The 22310-nt window shown below is 46.4% G+C and overlaps 1 protein-coding gene across 5 annotated transcripts in view; it reads left to right on the forward strand.

Annotated features, from left to right (window-relative positions):
* TLL2 (tolloid like 2) overlaps positions 1-22310 on the forward strand; it is a 180364-nt gene that overhangs the window by 152469 nt on the left and 5585 nt on the right. For 4 of the 5 annotated variants that reach the window (XM_073352984.1, XM_073352982.1, XM_073352985.1 and 1 more), the window contains 8 exons: positions 1505-1700; positions 8591-8716; positions 10100-10260; positions 10991-11171; positions 13582-13707; positions 15614-15741; positions 20776-20989; positions 21835-22085. In XM_073352984.1, the coding sequence (XP_073209085.1) occupies positions 1505-1700; positions 8591-8716; positions 10100-10260; positions 10991-11171; positions 13582-13707; positions 15614-15741; positions 20776-20989; positions 21835-22085 (1383 nt within the window). Of the gene's footprint in view, positions 1-1504; positions 1701-8590; positions 8717-10099; positions 10261-10990; positions 11172-13581; positions 13708-15613; positions 15742-19818; positions 20114-20577; positions 20594-20775; positions 20990-21834; positions 22086-22310 lie in introns of those variants that run through there. The other variant, XR_012159929.1, reaches the window with a different exon arrangement.

Consider the following 22310-nt stretch of genomic DNA (forward strand, 5'->3'; position numbering starts at 1 on the left):
GTCTAATAAAGTGTCCTGTTTCAGGACAGCAGCCAGCCTCTGCAGAGGTCAGGAAGGATTTTTACCCAGTGTTTGCACTATGCATTGCACTACTGGCCAGGTGCATTCTGATTTGATTGATTTTTTTTTGCTGACTCTGAAGTAGCAGGGCTGGAAATAGGCTGTGCCGGACCCTGATGCCGTGTCTTCTTGACCTATGTTTTAGCTCCCATCTGTTCCTTTTGTAAAGGCCAGTGCAGGATTGTTCTCTCCAGTCTCTGCTTGTTTTGTCCAGACAAGGGCCATCAACTCCAATGGGTTGGCTATGGAACCCCAGGGCATTCCCCAAGCTGCTTAGTTTGTTGCTCATCTCCCTCCTTTGCTGTCACTCATGAGGTGTGGCCACAGTGCGGAGACTTTGGTATCCTGCTGGGAAAGCAAAGGAGCCCTAGTTCTTGAGCTATTTGCCAGTTGGTGTTTTGCATGCTGGCTGGCGGGTAGGGATGTTCTTTCCCTGCTTCGAGATCATCCCCTGGATTTGCCCCTCCTTGCGGCTGAGCCTGAGGAGGGCAACTCTTGTAGATAGGAACCAGAGTCTCATTGGAAGGTGGCATGTGAAGGCAAGACAACTAAAACCATATAACACTCTGACGCTGCATCTCAAGGGGCTGCAGGGGATTCGATGGCAGCCCCGTGATGCAGGCAAGAGGCTTCAAGGCTACTAGCAGAAGATCCAGTGGGTCCCACCAGGCCCAATACCCTTGTGAGAAGGCAGCATGATATGGTGGGTGCTTTGGACCCATGATCAGAGCAGATATTGAACATCAGAAGTGTGTAAAACAAACGTAAAGATCCAAGAACTGAAGAGAAAATGGAGGGGCAGGAAGGTAGGGTCTGAGCCCGTCCTTCAGGCCCTCTTCACTGAAATAAGGGACTAGGCAAACTTTCCCCATGCTGCCCTGCCCATACACCTCAGCCCTGCCTGGATGAACAGCAAGGGGCAAGTTATGATGGGGATTTTTTTGTGCTGTCACCTGGGAGCTGAGCTGAGACCGATCCGTAGCTACGTCAGTAATCACAAATTACACATTCAGTTAAACTACATTTTAAACCATACAACTGATAATGTGCTTTGCAGATTGGCAGGCTGATGGTAACCTTGAGGTCCAAAGTCTGTTCCACTTGTTTGTTTGTTTTACTTTTGATTGAGAGGAATGTTACTTAGGACCACCTGTCCCCATGCTCCAGGCACCGTTAACGTAACTTCAGTTGCTGAACTTGGGTGTATTGCATTTTTAAGCTGATCCACCACAAATCCGCCCCCCACCCCCGTTCCCCTCTTAACAATTCCCCACTTTCAAAAGCCTGGGGGAAAAAGATGAGCCCTGCTTCAGCTGAGCCAGAGAGCTTTGCCTTGACTGTATTGAATCAATGTGTGCTTTCTGATCCTTTAAAGCTAAACAGAATCTGATGGGGCTGAGTGAAGTGGGTGACCTCTGTTGGCATGTTCCCTTTCCCTCTGCAGATTGAGAGGCATGATAGTTGTGCTTATGACTACCTGGAAATCCGAGACGGCCCTACTGAGGACAGCCCTTTGATTGGACACTTTTGTGGCTACGAGAAGCCAGAAGATATCAAATCCAGCTCAAATAAAGTGTGGATGAAGTTTGCATCTGATGGGTCCATCAATAAAGCAGGGTTTGCAGCAAATTTCTTTAAAGGTATGGATTACACATTGGACCCTAAGGTGGTTTCATTAAGATGAAACCTCTCAATCAGAGACACTTGAGACCTCTCTCCAAGGATGGCCCATGGGCCAAGTCCAGGCCATAATATTTAGCAATGTGGCCCACAGGCAACAATCAACATAAGGCCTCTGTCTAAACTGAAGACTGCAAACTGCTTGGGGTAGGGCAGGCTGGGAGCTGAAGACTACGTAGCTCCTTATTAAAGGGGAAATGGCTGCCTTCCCCTCTCCATTTTAAACAGACCAAATGGGGCCCATAGCTTCCTGGCAACTTGCCATTGTAGTCCTCAGCTAGTCAACTCTGGGGGCACCCTGTGTTTTAATGAATTTTGTAATAACCAGGAATTTAATGTGCGTCTTGCATTGTTTGGAAGAAACATGAAACATACAAAGCACCCGACAGCTTAAAAAACTTGAGTAGAAGGTGGTTGAAATCTGTGCTTTATGAGAACATGGGACACTAACTTTTAAACGCTGAGAATAAACCAGCCATGAACCTATACAGGATCAATCCTTAAGGGCTAAGCCTTCTACTCAGGTCCAACAGTCAGGCGATGAGGCACCAAAAATGAGGGATTACCTTGTCTTCAAGCCAGAAATGTGACCATTGGGATTATTCTAGTTTATGCTACTCCATGCTGTCCTTACGGAGAAGCTAGAGTAGTCCTCAGTTATGCAGACAATCTCTGAAGTGCATATAATATTAATAATGATGTGACTGTCTTAGGTTTATATGGTACCTTTCATCTGGAAGCATCCCAAAGCATTATACGCTCGCCTGTACTGAAATGCAGCCTTCTCTGGAGTGGGACATTGCTGCTCCTAAACAGTACAAAGCAGGTTAGGTCAGGAACTGAAGATAAATAGTTCTCCAACAGGTTGGATTTGATTTAAATCAAATTGATTCAAATCATGGTTTAAATCACTAGTTAGGAAGACTTGATTTAATCATGGATTTCTACATAAAAGTGCATTCTTATTGGTTGGTATAACCTTAATACATATTCTTCACAACTCAGAGATAAATGTAGGGTTCATTTTTTGAAGGTACACACTATACATTTTTAAGTGATTTATTTTGAAAACTTTTCAGATTAGTTTTACAGCTATATCAGAAAATGAATGATTGTTTGGTTATTTCATTTACCAAAGGTAATTGAAGCAGATATTTATGAAGTCATTGGGAGGTGAACTATCTCCAATTCAACAGGTTAATCATTAATGTTTGGAGGATTTTCTTGCCATGCTGTATTAGGAGAACATCACTAGACAGACATTTAAATTGTTTTATTTAACTAAAACAACAATGTTATGTATTCTGGATTTTTTTTCTTCAACAGCAAACATAATATTTTAACAAAACAAGAATATGATTTTTTTGAATTTAAACATTCAAGTTTTTTAAAATCAGGTTTGTTTTTGTTAAATTGTTTTTAACTAAATATTTAAATGAAATATTAAAAAAAAAAACCCCAAAATTAAATAGACTATGTCAGCCAGGTCAACATGAGAAACTTAAAATATTGGCTTCTGCAGCTAACTCAGTCGTCTTCACCTTCATTTTCCTGTTTGTTCATAATCTAGAAAAGAAAAACAAGCTTTCCTGCTTTTTCAGGTCCCAAACGATTTCTCAATTTGGAATGAATTAGTCCAAAGGAAGAAAAATACACTGGTAGAAGAAGCTACTGCTGTTAAAAGTGAGATTATCACTTCAACAGTCTCTAAATCCAAGTGCTTAAGTGACTTCCACCAGCTTACTGGTGTGACTTTCTTTAAAACCTCATCAGCAAACATATATTTCTTGAACAGTTCACTCTTAGCTCTGAAGTTTATTATAGTTGGCATTATGGAGGGATGATGACTGGGTGTCCATGTCATAGCCAACTCTTCTTCTTCAGCAGTTAAGGTTTGACCCTGGTGCCGAGTATTGAGAATATCTGCAAGAAAATGAGCTGGAGATAGTGCTTGTCCCATTTTTTTTTTTTTAATGCTTGTAATCGAACTCTGTCATTGCATATTTCTCTTTTTAACATCTCACTCAGTTCCTTCCAAATTTCAACAGCGTCAGCAACAAAACAGCTACTTCCCTGCATTTTGTTCAAGGCTACAAAAATAGGCTTCAGGGTACTCAGTGTGTGTTCAACATTTCTCGTAAGCCCAATGTTGAGAATTTTGGCTGTGACAGTGCCATCTATTTGTTCACGATTTTGTTCACAAACTGTCATCAGATTAGGCCAGTGCTCAAAACAGTCCACCACTCAGTTCCATCTTACTTCTTGTGGGAGAGTTAACTTGGTTCCTCCATTTTTTTCAGAGCAGCTGCTGCAAAGTGGTTAAGGAAGTATTTTGCAATTTCAACAACATTAGCCTCTATTTCCGGAACACTGAAGCCTTTGGCTAGGAGGTGCATCAAATGAGCCCTACAACTATATGTTGTTGGCTTGGGACTCTCTTCTAAATAATTTCTTCTCATCTTGGATACATTTGCAGCATTGTCTGTGACCAAGCTGCCACTAGATATTTGCATTTTTTTTCACAGTTTGTTATAGCTTTTACTGCTACTTCTTGTAAGTATTCTGCTGTGTGTGCATTTCCTGATGTTTCAGTTGTTTCTGTAAGGAAGACATTCCCTTCTTCTGTTGTCACACAAGCACATACAACAGGATCATTGTGGACTTTGCTCCACCCATCAAGACTCAGGTTAACAATTTTACCCTCTAGATCTTTTGCACATTGTTCAATTTCTCTTCCATACACTTTATCCAGCAATTTGCCTGCGACATCTGCTCTGTTGGGTGGACTGTATCCTGGTCTTAATGACTGAACCATGTTAATGAAGTGTGGGTTCTCAATCATACGGAAAGGAGAGTTAGTTGCATAAACAAACCGGGCAATTTTTCCATCAATTACTGTTTTGTAAATGTGCTGGTTCTTATCACAAACTTATCTATGGTTGTTTCTGGGTCATAGAGATTTTTTCCCCTTTTTGCTACAGGTGATATACTGTGGCTATGTGACACACATGATGTGACTGAAACACTATCATTGGCAGATAACTCTGAAACTATAGAAAATGATGGTGATCTTGAAGGTGGATAGTCTTCAGAATCCTGTATGTTGAGGATGGATTCTCCTAAACAAAATAAGTCAATGCAGTTGTTCAATTATTATTACCATACTGCTCATTTAGTATTACTCATTGCATTCACTGATGCTCAGTACTACTTTAAAGGTGAAATTGTACAAGGAAGATCTGCCTATTTCAGCTATTTATTTTTTTATCACAACTGCATCTAAAATGATAGTACCATAGAGTAACAACTATATTTTTTACTCAAACATGAGAATTCAAGAATAGTCCAGAAGGAAGACAGGCAGTCCTTAAGAAAGAAGTATGAAATAAAAAAGTTTACCAACCTGAAGATCCTGCATGTTCAGACACGTTCCTTTCATCATCTTCAACGCAGCTTCCTCGTGAGAAGGAACACGTCTCATGGTGTTGTTTCATTTGGGTGACCAGGCCTTGCATTTCTTTGCTGCACTGTTTGCATTTTGCACGCATGCCTGTCTTCCCCACAGGTAGAGGAACTTCATTAAAATATTCCAAAACTGGATCTCTTTTTATGGCCTGCTGCCATTATAGGTTTTCCCTTCTAGTGAGAGAAAGGTATGGGAAATCTCAAATCAATGAAGGCTACACTCAGAAAGACCTCAAGACTTCTGGAATATGCTACTCAAACAGTTTCCCTTTTGTTTCTACTGCCTGTCCCTCCCTTCTCACATTTATCTCCAGACTTCTTCTCCTTGTCCAGATCTATTCCGCCCCCAACAATCTTCTATTCATTGAACTTTTTGAAACTGTTCACTTTTAGAGAGACATAAGGGATTGAATCTGTGTACACAAATTTGCAGAGGGACAACAGGGTTGAGGTCTGTTATTTCTCATCTCTCCATATTATTTATTTATTTTAAAACGTTTTTGCTGATAACAAACATGTTATCTCTGGAGACACAAATCCACAGTCTGAGAACTGCAAAACTTAGCATCTCTGATGGTATCTTCTAGACTGAGCACTGAGTCCCACTGGGTAGATAGAAAAATTAATCTAAATAATCTATCCAGAAACCCCTGGAATCCCGTAAGATTGGGTCCCTAATCCATGAACTATTGGAACTCATTTACAAAACTTTTCTTAACCATTACATGAATATATTGTCTCATACTATAGAATTAGAATTTATAATCCCTATTCCATGGTGAGAAATCTTTGAGCTATAATGTATCTTAATTAAAACTATCTTTAGATAGTTTTTTTTCCTCAAAAAGCATTTTATCAAAAAAATCCGATTTAAAAAAATCATTGATTTTTATCCACCCTGTTCTCCAGTTAAAACCACCAGGGTAAATTCTTAGTGAAGTATAACGACCAGGACCCCAGAGCTCACATCCCCACCTTTTAGACACAACAAATGCTGTATCTTGGCAGGGGTTAGACTAGATGACCCTTACTGTTCCTTCTAACTCTGTGGTTCTATGAGTCTATGAAAATGGCTGCAGGACCTCCAGTGACCATGACCTAAGCTTTGTCTCATGCAAATGATTTAACCCCACTTCCTCTCCAGTTTTAAAGTGGAGCAGGAAGTCTGGCATTGTGTCTTAGCCCACATGGGCATTCTGTCTTAGCCTGGCAGTGAAGAAGCAGAGTTCTAGAGGCTAACGCAGACACTGTGGCCCAGTGTTAATCAACTGCCTTTCACTGCAGTTTAACAGCATCCCATGACCAGCCACAGAGCACCGTCCGTTCATAGACAGCTGTTTGGGAATGGCTTACTTACCGAATGGGAGGGGTTTTCTTAGCGGTGAGCCTGTAAACAGAAGCAGGGAAACGGTCTCTTCTCAGTGTGGGGTTATCGCCTCTGGTGTTTTCCCAACTCGGTGGCAAGGCTTCCAAAGAGATCGTGTTGGCGAGGCTGTCCCCACCAAACCAATGTAGCAATAACCTTTACCAGCTTCTCTTAACAAAACAACCCTTTTGGGGGTGGGGGGTGGGGTGATTTGAGGTGCCTAGGGTAGCCCACGCTGAAAATGCCAAGGTCTGGGCAGGCCGCAAAAAGGAGAGCGGATACTCCCAAAACTGGTGGTTAACACAGTAGTAAGATTCACCAACCAATCCCAAACTGTGCTCCAGATCCCCCACACTGGTTATCAAGAAGCTAAAAAAAGGAAATCCCCACACAGCCCCCTTTATTGCATTCCAGTTCTCTAGCTCCCAATCAGCAAACAGGTCCAGTAAGGTGAGGAGTTATTTAAAACTCTGCTCACTATACAAAATGTTCTTTTGATCCCCAAAGGACCAGTCACATTGCCAGGTCAATATTAGTTTGGATCTTACCCCAAATGCCATGCTGCCAGCTGATCCGTTAGCATCTAAAACTAAAGATTTTATTATAAAAGAAAGAGAAGAGAGTTGCTCAATGGTCAAAGCAATCAGATACATAAGACTTCAGAGTCCATATATCAGGTTCTTAGCAGCATTGGTGAGTTTGATGGCTTGTAGAGTCCCTCTGGAGCACATCCAAAGTGTGGATAGGTCGGTCAATCCTTTGTTCAAAGTTTCAGTTTGCAGAGAAGTTACTGCAGAGGTGGGAAGCAGGATTGAAGGCAAAATGGAGAAGATGCAGCTGCCTTTATATCCTTTGCCATGTGGCTTGTACATTCTTTGTCCCAAACGCAAGCTCACAGCACATGGGCATGGAAAAGCTCTAGGAGTCCCCTGTCCACAGACATGTCCCTACATGTCCTGTTGACTCATAGACATAGCCCCGCCTTCTCTCAATGGGTTAATTGTACACAGGGCCGGCTCCAGGCACCAGCTTTCCAAGCAGGTGCCTGGGGCAGCATTGAGAATGGGGTGGCAGTCCGTGTCCCGTGGCAGCAATTCGGCGGCAGCCCCGCTGCTCTTCTGGGCGCGGCAGCAATTCGGTGGCAGCTCGGCGGTGACTGCTTGGGGCGGCAAAATTGGTAGAGCTGCCCCTGATTGTACAGCTGATTGCACTTGATGGGCCATTAAGCAGGCTGGATGGTGCTGATGCCAATCTGTCTGGGGGTGTCCACCCAGAAACACAGCACAGGTTTGTTATACAAATATACCACCCATATTTATAACTCTCAATACAGAGATGATACATACATATAAACATGATTATCATATTTAGCCAATCATAACTTTTCCACTGATACCTTACATGGTATATCCGGTAAGTTCACTGCTGTTTTGTAAAATTGGTATCACTAATACTATAAACGGTCACCCATCTTCCCTACAGCATCGTGGGGGGGATGAACTACAACCAGGAAATGGGTTCAGAGGCCAATAAATCAGACCTTTGGGCATTGGAATGGCAGCACAAGGTGTAGAAATCTGATCAGAAAAGCCAGGTTTCAAAGTCCAGTCTCTTCCTAGGCTGGTGGGAGCAAAGCACTGTTCCCAAGGCTGCTCGTACGCAGGCTGCCTGCTTTTAGTGTTGGGTGCTAATAAAAGAATCAGGAGTGTCATTGCAAATGAGGGCAAAGTGCAGCAAAGTCTTTGCAAGAAGAGACCTCGCTTCCTCTTCCAATGATGTTGACTGGAAGTGTCACTTCAATGCCTGCTGGGTGGCAAGGCCACTGTGGTGCCAGCAGGCTGGCGATGCTAATTGTATGCCCCCTACTTGGTGAGGGCAAGACTGCTTTAGCCCCTACCGGCCAGCAAGACCTCTTCAGCTGCTCTTTTGGTCCTCCAGCCTGCGAGCGCTGCCTATGAAAATGGAGGTGGGGATCGGGCCATGAGGAGAGCTTGAATTGTTGCCTTTTCCTCCCCACAGAAGTAGATGAATGTTCTCGGCCAGACAACGGTGGGTGTGAGCAACGCTGCATGAACACGCTGGGCAGCTACAAGTGCGCCTGTGAACCTGGCTACGAGCTGACGGCTGATAAAAAGAGCTGTGAGGGTCAGTAGCCTGCAGAGTGGAGAGCATGGTTGGTGGGGGGCCCCCACAATTAAGAATAGTTAAGTGGACCTGGTTTGATAATGGTTCCCTGCCCCCCGTGGAAAATTTTGACAAAACCGAAAATTTAGATTTCATCAGAATTTTCATGGAAAACATTGAATTTTCAGTGACAAGTTGAAATCTGAAATATTCTGTCTAAGAACCGAAATATTTTTATTCTCCGCTGCCATGGTGCTCCGTTATCCCATTTCCTCTATAGGTTGGACTGTCGAGATAACGCATTCAGTGCCTTGTTAGACTTTGAACTCTAATAAAGCCATGAAACACTGAAGTACTAACAGGGCAGTATGAAACTACACTGCAGAAAAGGTGTCTGTTTTATGTCAAGACAGCTGTCTCGTATTAGCTCGCTCTATGTAAAACCTTAGTGGAGACAAGGCACAGGTAGCTTTTACCATGATAGAGCTAGCTGGGGTCAACGCCAGGTGGTGGTGGTGGTGGGGTGGGGTGTAAGGTTGACCTCGACTAGTTACATGAAGGTAAATGCTACTTTTGCCTTGTCCCCACTAGCATTTTACAGCTAGAGAATTGACCCTAGTTAGCTGCCTTGATGTAAAATCACACCTCCTTTGCAGCAAAGACAAAGCCAAAAGCTAGTGAAGTTCTAAAGAAAATGGGCCACTAATGAGAAAGTGCGAGTCGTCAAAGACACTGGCTTTATCCTCACTAGGAAAAGGGGTGTGCTAACCTTTCCCTGACGTAGATATGGCCTGTAAATTATAAACTACCAAAGGCCCAAAGGGTTTGTCTTTACTAGAGTTTTTCAAGCTCTAGTCAACTGATTGGCACTCCGTGGAGGTACAGGCAGTGTTTGTAAAGGCTAGCATGGGCACACCCTACACGCTTGATGAAGGCTATGAATGTTTGTTCTAGGCTGCTCTCTACAATAAAGAGCAACTATTTGTAGTGTAGAACAAATGTCTGAGGAATCCCCACGTTGGCCTGCACAGTCTTGTTAACTACCCCAAGTTAACTGGTTGTCACTGAACTTGAGGTGCAAAGTCCAGTAGAGACCAATCCTGAAAGGCGACCGTGGCACTAAGGGCCAGATCCTCCGCTGGAGTAGATCGGCAAAGGTCTAGCTGCTTCAGTGGAGCTCTGCTGGTTTTTTACTGGCCGAGGATGTGGCCCGAAAGTGATTTTCCATTTTCTCCCCCACTCCTGGCTATTTTAAAATCCATTCTGAATGCTGGGATTGGAAACACGTGCCCTTGCCTTGCTCCAAGTTAGCGCTGACTTGTTTCCTAGTGAACAATGTGGCACGATCTTTTCTCTGTCTGGACAGAAGCAAGTAAACCTTGTGTTCGTTTGTTGCCTCTCCAGCTGCCTGTGGGGGCTTCATCACCAAGCTCAATGGGACCATCACGAGCCCTGGGTGGCCCAAGGAATATCCCACTAACAAAAACTGCGTCTGGCAGGTGGTCGCTCCAGCCCAGTACCGGATCTCTCTGCAGTTTGAAGTCTTTGAGCTGGAAGGCAATGATGTATGTAGTTGGTCCATGTATTTTGTAGGCGCAGCTGTTGACTGGCCTGGAGCCTGATAAGATCCTGGGGTACTGAGAGGAGACCCGGTGTTGTGTTTTGGTTTGGGGGCTTCTCATTGTTTCTCAGCCCTTGATTTAATGAGCAAGTGGCAGTAGTTAGCAAGACTTTCTTTAAAGAACAGAATCTGTTTCCTTTGGTCTGTATTTGTAAATCTACAGGGAGTGGAGAAGTACTAAGCTATTTCTGTTACAAATGAGCTTGTTCCTATAGCAGTACGTATCCTGGGTATTTTCCATTTGTAACTGTTATTAGTCCCTCTTTCCTGGAGACTGCTTCTCTAAGAGCGTTACTGGGGATTGACAGGAACCTGTAAAATCGGGATAATAGCACTTCCCTATTTCATAGAGCTGTGGTGAGGAGAGAAATACATTGAAGATTGTGAGGTGCTCAGGTGGTAACGGGGGCCAGATAAGCACCATACAGAGAAATGAAATGTAACTAAAACCATTCTGACAAATGCAAGTATACTACAAGATGGAGCAGGAAGTGAAGGAGTTGATGGCATTAAGTGACTTGGGTCGGGGGAGTGTTACTGGTGGCGGGCAAGTCTGTGTATGGTGTCACTTGCCGTGTCACTCAGGAAATGGACACTTGCTGTTTGGTATCCTACATCTGCAATGCAGTGTGCCCAACTCCCCCACGCTGTGAAAAATGACTGTCCCTTGGCAGGTCTGTAAATACGACTACGTGGAGGTTCGCAGTGGGCTGGCTTCTGATTCCAAGCTCCATGGCAAATTCTGTGGCTCGGAGAAGCCGGAAGTGATCACATCCTATAGCAACAACCTGAGACTGGAATTCAAATCGGACAACGCGGTATCCAAAAAGGGATTCCAAGTCCACTTCTTTTCCGGTACGTGGCTGTGTCCCTCGGGGAGGAAAGCTCTCAGCACTGGCTGTCCTGGGTGTACGGGAGCACCGCATGCTTCGTGTGAATGTGCATCTCCGTGCTGTTAAGTCTGGCCATTCATGGCATCAGTGGTTACATTCTGCCTTCTGCTGTATGAAAGTCATTATTGCTGTGTACCATCTCTCCCTCTTCCCTTGTCTCCCAACACTGGAAAGGGGCGGTGAATTCTGCACGATTCATTTCCATGACACATCGGCTGCTGCGTGTTACCCTAGCAATGCAGGAATTGCCATATGGGATTGCAGATCCTTAGGTTTTAAGGCCAGACCTGCTTAACACAGGCCAGAGAACCTCTCCCAGTAATTTCTGCATCAAGCCCAGAACTTGTGTTTTGAGCTAAAGCATGCCTTTTAGGAAGACATCCAGTTCTGAAGACTCAGCAGAGCAGCAGATCACCCAGTGTCCTGTCTCAGACACTAGCCAGCACCAGACCTTTCAGGGCACAGCAGGCAGGACTTGAGGTAACCTGCCTCTAGGGAAGGCTTCATCCTGGCCCCCAGTAATTAGAAGTTGGCTTTTGCCCTGAACCAGGAGAGTTTAGATCCCTTCAATCTTTACTATCATAGCTCTGGATGTTATCATATAAATGTCCAGTCCTCTGCTGAATCATGCTGGGCTCTTGGCATCAATGACACCTTGTGGCAGAGAGTTCCAGAGGTTAATTATGCGGTCATAGTTCAGGGCAAGCACACCGGTATTCTCCTGCCATGCTCCACAAAGGCCATCCACTCTCAGCTCCTGGCTTTTCAGCCATCACCCTTCTTGGGCAGAGACCTGTGTGTATATCTCTCTCTTGACTGGGGTTTTTCCAGGCTGCACAGTTCCCTGCCTATACTGATATTCCCAACAAGCCAGACTGCCTGTGCAGACCAGCATATGCATTTTGTTTACTCTTCGAAGGTATGAGAGAAAAATATTAAAAACAATAAAAGAACCTAAATGCATGCCCAAAAGCATCCCAGTGGTCACCCCTCAGCTCCAACGTCGGGCTCTGGTAGGTGTCAATGCTTCAAACCTCACAACCGGCTTTCCCGTGGTAGCAAATTCATAACTGTCTCAGATTCAGAACCAGAACAACCAGGAAAAACTCAGTGTTTCCTTTATACAGCTTGAACCTTTGATCTTGGCCTCATGTAACAGGTGATCAGCCGACAAAGGCCCTCTCCTTTGGGTGTAGCTTCAAAAGTCTGGGGTTTTGCATAACCAGAAGTGAGGAATTTGCATTCACCTGCCCCTGGATATTCCCCAGGAAAGCCACTTAACGCTTTTTATTCCAAAAGTCCACACTGTTCAGTACTGTCCTTTGAACCCCCAGGTCTCACATCTGTCACACCTCCCCCCTCGAGATGTTCCAGGCAGTTCCACCTACAATTACATCCTCTGTTCATTTAGTACAATGGACCCTGAATATACTTAAACTTAACTCAGTAAGGTCTCCCAAGGATATGGCGGGAAATTTCCAGATCTGTCACACATGCGCTATGTGGAAGTGTTTCCTTTCATCGGTTTTAAATGTTACCTTTCAGTTCTGTCACACAGCCCGATGTGCTTGTATTATGGGAAAGGTCGAATAGACGGGTCTGATCTACCTTCTCTATTTATACCTCGTTCATTGCTTTTTTCCACTGTCTCCTGTGTGCAGCATACCACACGGCCCCGTAAAACTGCCCCCTCCTGCTGACCAGGCAGCCACGCACCTATCTCCCCATCTTCTCTGCTCTCGTGGCTTGTGGAAGCCATGGGTGAAGGCATCTGCTTGCCTCTTTGCCCAATCTCTCTGCTCCTGCTGTGGCACATTGCAGTCACGGGGGGGGGGGGGGGGGGCAGCTTACCTGGCAGCAGCTCTCTCTACCTGCCTGCATCCTCTTTCTCTGCACCAGCCACAGACCCTCTGGGCAGCAGACAGCTCTTTCCACTAGACACCTGGCGAGTGGAGGAACTGGGGAGCTGCTGGCAATGAGCAGAGGGAAGCTGCTTAAGGGGGCATCAGCACAGAGCTGAGCGTTGGAGAACATGAAGCAGGGTTGCCAGTATAAAGATGGGTCAGTGGATTTTTGCCAGGACTGCTACCTTTGCCTGCTAGTTTTCCTGAGTGCTATACTCATCTATTCAAGCTTTGTTACTTTTGTGTTTAATTATAAATTGGGGGAAACATTTAAAATGTACTTTATGTGCTAGACCCATGTAGTTTGTTGTATTGTGAGGAAGGACAGTGAAAGAGCAAAGTGGCTGGACCTGATCCAGTGACTGAGATTTAGGTTAGTTCTCTACCCTAGCAGAGAGCTCCCAGCTGGCATCAGATTTGGTTCGGTCTCGACACGGAATTAAGTGCTGTTCATTTGCCCCTCCCCAGATAAAGACGAATGCTCCAAAGACAACGGCGGATGTCAGCACGAATGTGTCAACACGTTTGGGAGCTACGTCTGCCAGTGCAGGAATGGGTTTATGCTGCATGAAAACGGCCACGATTGCAAAGAAGGTGAGCACCGCTAATTGCAGCAAGGAAGCATCGATTTATTTCCAAACCTGCTGTTTAGTTTTCCCTAAACAATGTAAATAATGCAGCAAGCAAAGGATAATTCGTGGGTAAGGACAGGTGAACAAAAGCCTTTTTACAGAGCATAATGCAGATGCACCAATGACAGCCTCTCAGCCTAAGCTGTTAAAGGAGCCCAAGGGAGGTAGTGGCTCAACTTCTATTGAATTTCAGGGCTGATTTAGGCTGCTCTACACAGAGTTTCCCAGCCCATGTCGAGGGACTTGAGGTTTCTGGGCACACACCAGCACTGTAAAAATGGCTGTGTAGAAACACTCCAAAGTTGCAGTTTGGGCTATGGAGCACCCGCCTCCCAAGGCTTCTGAGCCTGAGCTGCAGTGTCTGCACAGCTGTTTTTTGGGCGGCAGCGCAAGCCTAGGTTTGTTGAGCCAGGCCGGGTGGCTTGCTGCCGTGGGCTGTGTAGACAGACCCCTGAGTCTCCTTTGAAACTCTTAGCCTTCTGGCTCTGGTGAAAGTGATCTGACTCCAGAAAACCTCTGCAAATACAGAGGAGAGTGGCTCCAAAACCAGAACACGAGGGAGAGGGAGAAAGGAATGACGGAGTGAAGAAACTGAGTTCCATTGAAGCCTATGGATGTGTGTGTATTGGTGCCGGTAGTTAATTAGGCCCAAGGAGAGTAGCTATTTCCGGTGTCCGTATGACAATAATTCACTTTTCTTCCAGAAGTTGGCTGGAGAGGGGTAATTTTTGCATTTAATGCTATCGTGGAGATTTGCTTCAGCCAATCTTCATAAGTAGGCAGCACCTCAGATGTGCATCTCCTCAGTGATCTCCCGAGTCCATAGTGTTGTCTGGCAAGAGCAGACTTGTCCCCACTGTGCCCAAGCGAAAGGGTCAGCGGTGAATGCAAGTGGTTCTTACTGAGGTTGGAGTGCTGAACAGGCTTGGTCCAGTAACTCTCACAGCAGGAATAAATCATCTTTCAAGAGCAAATCTGGGGCTGGTAAAAACCTGAGTTATGGAGACTGGAGTCTTGTGTTTAGCCACATAAGGGTAAAGCACAGACAGGGCAGTACAAGCTGCCTGCAATTCGAGCTTACCGCTGCTTGGTGTGTCTGCTGAGTTTGGCAACAGAGCGTGGCTGTGGGTTTTGTGAACAGAGGACAACATCAGTGGATGGAGACCACTCCCTCCGTTCATGCAGGCCCCTGAGCAGCCATCAGATGGAAATGAAAACCCAGCTCCAGCAAATACAAGGCAAGCAGCAGACAGACACAGCCCGAGGCACTGAAAATGTACTTGGCCAAACTCTCCGAATACTTGTGAGCAGCACAAACACTTGTGGTCTGAGCCCTCCAAATCACAGTGCTCACCCAAGGCCATCTTGTGTTCCAGCACTACTGGGCCAAGCAGGTACCTGAAGGAGTGAGGGCAAGGTGGGGAGAGAGGGAGATGAGAATTCTGCCCAGGGTGGGAGCAGAACGCACACAGGTTCTGTGGGGAAGCTCAGCATCTGAGACAAGGAAGTGCACTTGCCCTACCGCTCCCCCATCACGGTATAGGAGATAGAACTGTAACCCTGAAGGGTGGGGCTTTGTCCTTCTCTGAGCCACAGAAACACATGAGCCTGCTGCAGCCGTGGCTAACAGAGATGGGTGTTGCAGCTCCGGCAGTTGAGGATCACACCTTAAGATCCAGAGGTCCCAGGTTGTCCCGTCCTGGAAGCTGACAGCCCTCCCAGTGGCGCGGTGTTACACAGCATTTATAAAAGAGTCTCTCTTCCATGATTAAATCCTTCTGTTTTGCCACATCTTGGCCTGGGAGCTGCCTCTAACGCATTACAGCTACAGAGACTTGATGAGGGGACTGGGTTTTCTCTCTCCCAAGCTGGCTGTGAGCACAAAGTGAGCAGTGCAGAAGGAACAATGGCGAGTCCAAACTGGCCCGATAAGTACCCCAGCCGGAAGGAATGCACCTGGAACGTTTCCGCAACTCCTGGCCACCGGGTGAAAATCGTGAGTAACTCCAGGGGGAGGGGAGGGGTGGGGGATTAACTCTGCTTTTCTTTTTACAAACAGCCTCATTTCTGCCAGCCCACCTGCTCTGTGCTAGGGGTGAGTGACCTCTGCACTTTACCCGGGGCCTGGGTGGGCTGGGGGGTGGAGTGGCTCAGATGGAGCTGGTCAGACTGTGGCCCCCTCTGTGCTCGTAACAGGCAGGAGGTGGAAAAGGCAGTGATCTTGCGGATGGTCATGCTGGATGTTAGTGCTGCCAAAGAGCTGTTGGGGGAGGAGGTCTGGGGTGGACCCCACTCCCCCTTTAGTACAGGTATAGTGAGTGCACACTGTCCCGTCCTCATCCTCCCATTGCCCCTTTGTAAACAGGATCTATTTGCCTAGGTATTTAGGGCTACATCTGCTCTGGGGGGGGGGGGGGGGGGAACACAAACCCGCTGGAGCTCTGAGATCCATCCTAAGCCCAGGCTTCAAAGCCCGGGCTTCAGAGCCCAGGCTCTGGGGCTTGTGCTGGAATCTCTGCACTGCCCTTTTTAGCCTGTAGCATGAGCCCAAGTCAGTTGAACTGGAGCTTTGACGCACAAGAGTTCGTTTTCGCAGTGTAAACAGACCCTTAGCATCCCTCCTCACGGTACTATCTGAGCACCTCCCATCACGAATGGGACTTTATTCTTGCAGCATCCCTGTGTGTGAAATGGCACCCCATTTTACAAATAAAGTTCCGAGGTACAGGGTAGATTATAGGTCTACACAGAAGTTAGTGGCAAAACCGGGATTTGAACTCAAGTCTTCCAAATTCTGGTTCAGTGACTTAACCACTGGACCAACTCTCCTCTCACAAAGGTTTCTTCAAATAATGGGGCTATCTTTCTCATTGTTAGCAAAGCCCACCCCACCTTTTGCAGCAATATGTACCCTCCTTAACCTTTTCACAGGTCACCGGTACAATGGGTGAGAGTGCTTTAAAGTTAATAGTATAACAAACCAAGGGCATTCATGATGGATGTGACAGGAAACTGCAGCTAAAGAGACCGTAGCTTGTTGCTTGATGGTAGATGCCTTTATTTGTCTCATCAGTCAGGATTTTCAGTTAGCCATTTATCCCAAGACACACAGTGATACTATGAGAGTCAACATTTGCAAGCACTTGCTAGTATACACAGGGCTCCTGGGGAGAGGCAGTTATTTCCTGTTCAGGATGTAGGGCTGATCTTGGTTGCTAATGGCTCCCACCACGTGTTGTAAATGGGAACCCCTGAGTGTGGCTCTGTGTGTAGGCAATGAGCTGACTCCTGAGGGTTTTTTTAAGTTACTCCTGACCTGGAGTAACTTAAAAAAAAAAAACCTTCTCAGCAGCTTTCAGAGCCTTGTGGGCAGAGCTTTCAGCCCATGTGAACTGGGAGGCACTGTGGTTCATGCTACCCAGAGAGCAGACCCCTCTGTGATACAAAGAAGGTCAGACTAGATGATCTAGACTCAGTGGTCCCTTCTGGCCTTGAACTCTGACTCTCCTTTGGAGGCTCCCGAGACAGGGATGAAGAATAATTTTGAAACATGCCTTGGGAGCCTCGGTCTCACTGCAAGTCAATACGCTCCTGAGTGGCTAAGTCACTTCTGAAAATGGGACTTAGAAGCATGTGAAAATCCGACGTGGTGATAGCTATCTGTCTCTCTCCTCCTGCTGGGTTTCTTTGGAATAGATCGGCCTCGTTTACGCGAGGTCCCATGCATAGCGGGGGATGTCGAACCCCGAGGGCACCGATTCTTGATTGACACTTTGGTGCATAATACAGGCACTGACATGCTCTGCTGAGCACACAGCATCCTGTAGACACTGGAACGGCTCCCGGGGTGATGAGAGCACCACAGAGGACTGACAATCTTGTGACTACAGCACAGCCCTGCATATCAAGTGACCTGGGTTCTATTTGTGAGTCTGCAGGAGACGGCCTGCATGGGTTTAGTGCACAGGGAGGGGGACCCACCTGTTCCCTTCTTTGGCATGGAGATAATATTGATTTCCCTCAGGGTGAGAGGTGTGGGGCTGATTAATTGTGACACTCATTAATTCATAGAGCTTAAGAGTAGAGGGGACCAATAGAATATCTCGTCTGACTGTGGGGATGTCCAGGTCCTGATCCCTGGGCCCGCGGGCTTCTACCACCCGACAGTTCTGCAAGCGACTGGAGAATTGGGAGCTGTAAGGCCTTACACTCCACCGAAGGTACCACCCACAGGCACCTGATTGGAGGAGCCCCAGAGCCCCTGATTGGGCCAAATAACTATTTAAGCCAGAAGGAGACAGAGGAGGTTGTCTGTGCAACAAGGTGGATCCTGGTTTGCTGCTGGCTACAGATCCTGCTGTCTGCCACCTGGCTCCCAGCCCTGTCCCCGATTCCTGACTTTGGCCCTGCCCTATCTCCAGCTCCTGACCCTTCTTGCCCTGATTTCTGACTGCCCCAGCTCAAACCCTTGGCTCCGACTCGTGGGATGCTGTCTTAGCCCTGGCCCTTGGTGCCAGCGCCTGTTTCCTGTCTGACCCCTGTCTCGACTCCTTACTCCGACTCCTGCGCTGACCACAAGGTCTGAGCACTCACTGACTTCCTGTATGTCAAAGGCCGTAGCATTTTGCCCAGTTACCCTGTCAATGACCCCAATAACTTGTGTCTGGATAAAGCATCTCTTCCGGAAAGTCATCCAGTCTTGATTTGAAGACAAAGAGAATCCACCTTGATAGTCTGTTCTAATGGTTAATCACCTTCACTTTAAAAAAAATAATAATTGGGCCTTAAGTCTAAGTTGAATTTTTCTGGCTTTAGCTTCCAGCCATTGGTTATTGTTCTGCTAGACTAATGGGCCCTTTAGTACCTGGCATTTTCTCCATGAGAAGGTACCTTAGATACAATATAATTGAGCCACCTCTCAATCTTCTTTAGGAAAGATTGAGCTCTTTAAGTCTGTCGCTGTGAGGCATTTTTCTCCAGTCTTCAAATCAGTTTTGTGACTCTTTTCTGCCTACTCTCCAGTTTTTCAACATCCTTCTTAAAATGTGGATACCAGAACTGTATGCAGTATTCCGGTATTGGTCTCCCCAGTGCCATAGACGGAGGTAAAATCACCTCCCTTCTCTTGTTCACTATTCTCCTGTTGATACATCCAAGGATCGCATTGCCACAGCATCGCACGGAGAGCTCATGTGAGTTGCTTGTCCACTGTGACCTCTAAATCCTTTTCAGAGTCACTGTGTTCCTTGTTCCCAGATGGATAACTTTGCATTTGGCTGTATAAAAACACATTGTATTTGTAAAAGGCCCATTTACCAAGCAATCCAGATCGCCCTTTCCTCCTCATTGTTTACCCCTCCCCCCAATCTCTGTGTCATCTCCAACCTCTATCAGCAGGGATTTGAGGTTTACTTCCAGATCACTGATAAAAATGGTGACTAGTAATATTGGCAAGGATCCCTGCAGCATCCCATTAGCAACATCTCCGTTGTTTAATGATTCTCTGCTCACCTCTGCTTTTAGAGATCCATCAGTTAGCCTGTTACTAATCCATTAAATCCTTAATCCCGTTCTGAATAGTGGCAAAATATGTTGTGATCCTCAGATAGAAGAGGCTGCAGAAGGACAAAAAAATATGACCGTGAGGAGAGACATTTCCCACGTGTGAACACTATGAATCAATCCAGAGCTTGAGTATAGCTTTGGGGTGTTCTGGTAGTTTTCTATATGACCATAGCTGACCTGAAGGAGAGGTAGAGCTGGGAGCACCTCAACTTTTTGTCAGCCTTCCCGTGCTTATGTGTTATGGTACAGTCTTTAATTACTGGATCACATGCTATTTTCCCCCAACTGTCTCATTCAGTGCACAGCCTGGACCAGCTCTGGGGATGAATCAAGGTTTTGCAGTGAAGGAGGCTGTTGTCTGTAGGCCCTGCAGAAGTTGGAAGGTGTGCAGTGAAGGAGGCAGGGAAGAGAAGAGGAAGTTGAATGTCACCCTGGAGAACTGGATTCTCTCCTGTCATGGAGTCCCTATGTGATGCTGGGCAACTCACTTAACCTACTGTTTTCACAGGTGGCCCCTAATGGTGTGGTCCTCTTTTTCTGATGTTCAGCCTGAGACACCTGGGGCCTGATGTGTGGAACTGCTGGGGGCTCCCATCTACAGCAGCTGTCAGGAGCTGTGCTTCGAACATAAAGTTGCCATAGAATGCTACGTTCTCTGAAAACTGAGGCTGTAGATATCTCAGATTGGGCACACAAAATTCATGGAAACATCTAACAGTATTGGCCTCGGTCTGTGCCTCATTTCCCCGGCTGTAAAATGGGGATAATGCCACCAGCTAATTCCAAAGGCTTCTGTTGCAAAGGTACATTCAGCAGTGTTTGTGAAGCACTCAGATACTATGGGGTGAGCACCATAGAAACACCCAGGAAGAAATTCATACTTTATATTCAGTGCAGGATTTGGATGGTGTGTGGAAGCCCTGGGGCCACACACTGAGTGACAGGGCTAAAAAGAAATATTGAATAAGTACCCATGCACTGAATGACACAGGGGTCCTGTGGGGGAAAAATAGTATGTGATCTTGTATTTTAAAGACTGTATCATAATGCATATGCACAAGGGGGCACAGTTAAGATTGCCCGGGCAATCTTAACTTAGGTATTTCCTAACTATTCAGTGCTTGACCTTAATGTTCTGTTAATGTATTTGTGGGGGATGGTAACAGAATATATAACATGGTCCTCAAAAGCCACCAGATTTATCCACAGCCCCACGTCCACATTCACCCATGCAATCAGGCATTAATTCTGTTTATGCTTTTTCCAGAAAAGCAAGTAACTCCACTCTTGTATGTGTCTGACTGGGTGCTACAAGGGGAGAGAAACACCATACGGTCTTGGCAGCATTTCTCCTGGTATACCCTGCTTTGCCCTATACCTTGTGTTAAATACTGTCAGAGGAGTGTCAGTTTCTTTCACATCTCATGGAGAGGTCTAATTCTCTCTGTTGATGTTTGCGTTGTAGACATTCAATGACTTTGAGATTGAGCAGCACCAGGAGTGCGCCTACGACCACTTGGAAATGTACGACGGCCCCAACAGCAAGTCGCCCATCCTTGGCCGCTTCTGTGGAAGTAAGAAACCGGATCCAGTGGTGGCATCTGCTAACAAGATGTTCCTCAGGTTTTATTCCGATGCATCTGTGCAAAGAAAAGGCTTCCAGGCAAAGCACAGCACAGGTAAGCTGGGTTTTCCGCTGCTACTCCAATGACACTGGGAAAGCTGCAACTCTTACTGTGTATGTTGACAGGGCAAGAGAGACTCCCAGAATCCGACAGCACCCATTCACATAAGACTAGACAGGTCACGATAAAGCTGTTCCCAAAGAAATGACCCAATCTGAGTGTTAACCAGCAAATATAAACCAACAAGCAACTGGAGCATCCATTGCATTGTACCATTCATGCCAACCATCTCCCACCTGTATGGGACTTGCCTGTTCTAACCTCTAGCCTCCTAGGTGCTGTCTACATGGGGAGAATTATCAGCCTAGCTGTAGCCAGTAATAATCTACGTATGGATAATCTTATCCTGGAATAAGAGTGTTTTCCCCCTGATTTAGCTTATTCTACTTTCAAAGCAACATAAACGAAACCAGGAAAAAGCGCTCTTATTTGAGGGTAAGTGTCCCCGTGCGGAGTTTTACCAGCATAGCTATGTCAGTGTAATTTTCCCCGTGTAGCCAAGTCCCCTAGATTTTAAGGCCAGAAGGGCTCCTCATGATGATCTGGTCCGACCTGCACAGACCATAGAGATCACCAACTGATCTCTCTATTGAGCCCAACACAGTTGAATCAGGAACACAATAATCTCTTAGACATCCAGTCCTGATTCAGAGGCTCCAGATAACTGGAGATTTTACCACATCCCTTGGCAGTCGGTCTCCCCTCACTGTTAAATGTGCCCCTTTGACAGGCGCTCCCCAGCTCTCCCTGCTGGGCGATGCTGGGAGGAGATGTCTAGGCTGTGTTGAGCAGTGGGGATATTCAGGAAGGCTGTACAATGTGCTGTCTCTTTGCTCCAGAGTGCGGCGGGCGCCTGAAGGCTGACGTACAAACTAAAGAGCTGTATTCCCATGCCCAGTTTGGGGATAACAATTACCCAGGCCAGTCCAACTGCGACTGGGTTATCGTGGCAGAAGATGGCTATGGAGTCGAATTAATATTTCAGACATTTGAACTAGAGGAGGAGGCCGACTGCGGCTACGATTACATGGAGATCTACGACGGCTACGACAGCACCGCACCCCGCCTGGGACGTTTCTGTGGCTCCGGGGTAAGCTGTGGAGAGGTTAATTTCTTAGCCGTAGCTGTATCCAGGGGAAGGGATGCACTTCAGGCATGATCCACCCTCTTTCGAGTCAGACAGACAACACAGTTGTTACCAGCTGCCCTGGCTATGAGCGTCCCTTGTGTTCTGTTTCACCCACCCGCCTGCAGATGTCACCAGCCTCCAGCAGAGGTACCCACAGCTTAATCTATATGCTGTTCTGGACTGGTG

The sequence above is a fragment of the Lepidochelys kempii genome, chromosome 7, assembly GCF_965140265.1.
Source record: "Lepidochelys kempii isolate rLepKem1 chromosome 7, rLepKem1.hap2, whole genome shotgun sequence".
NCBI lineage: Eukaryota > Metazoa > Chordata > Testudines > Cheloniidae > Lepidochelys > Lepidochelys kempii.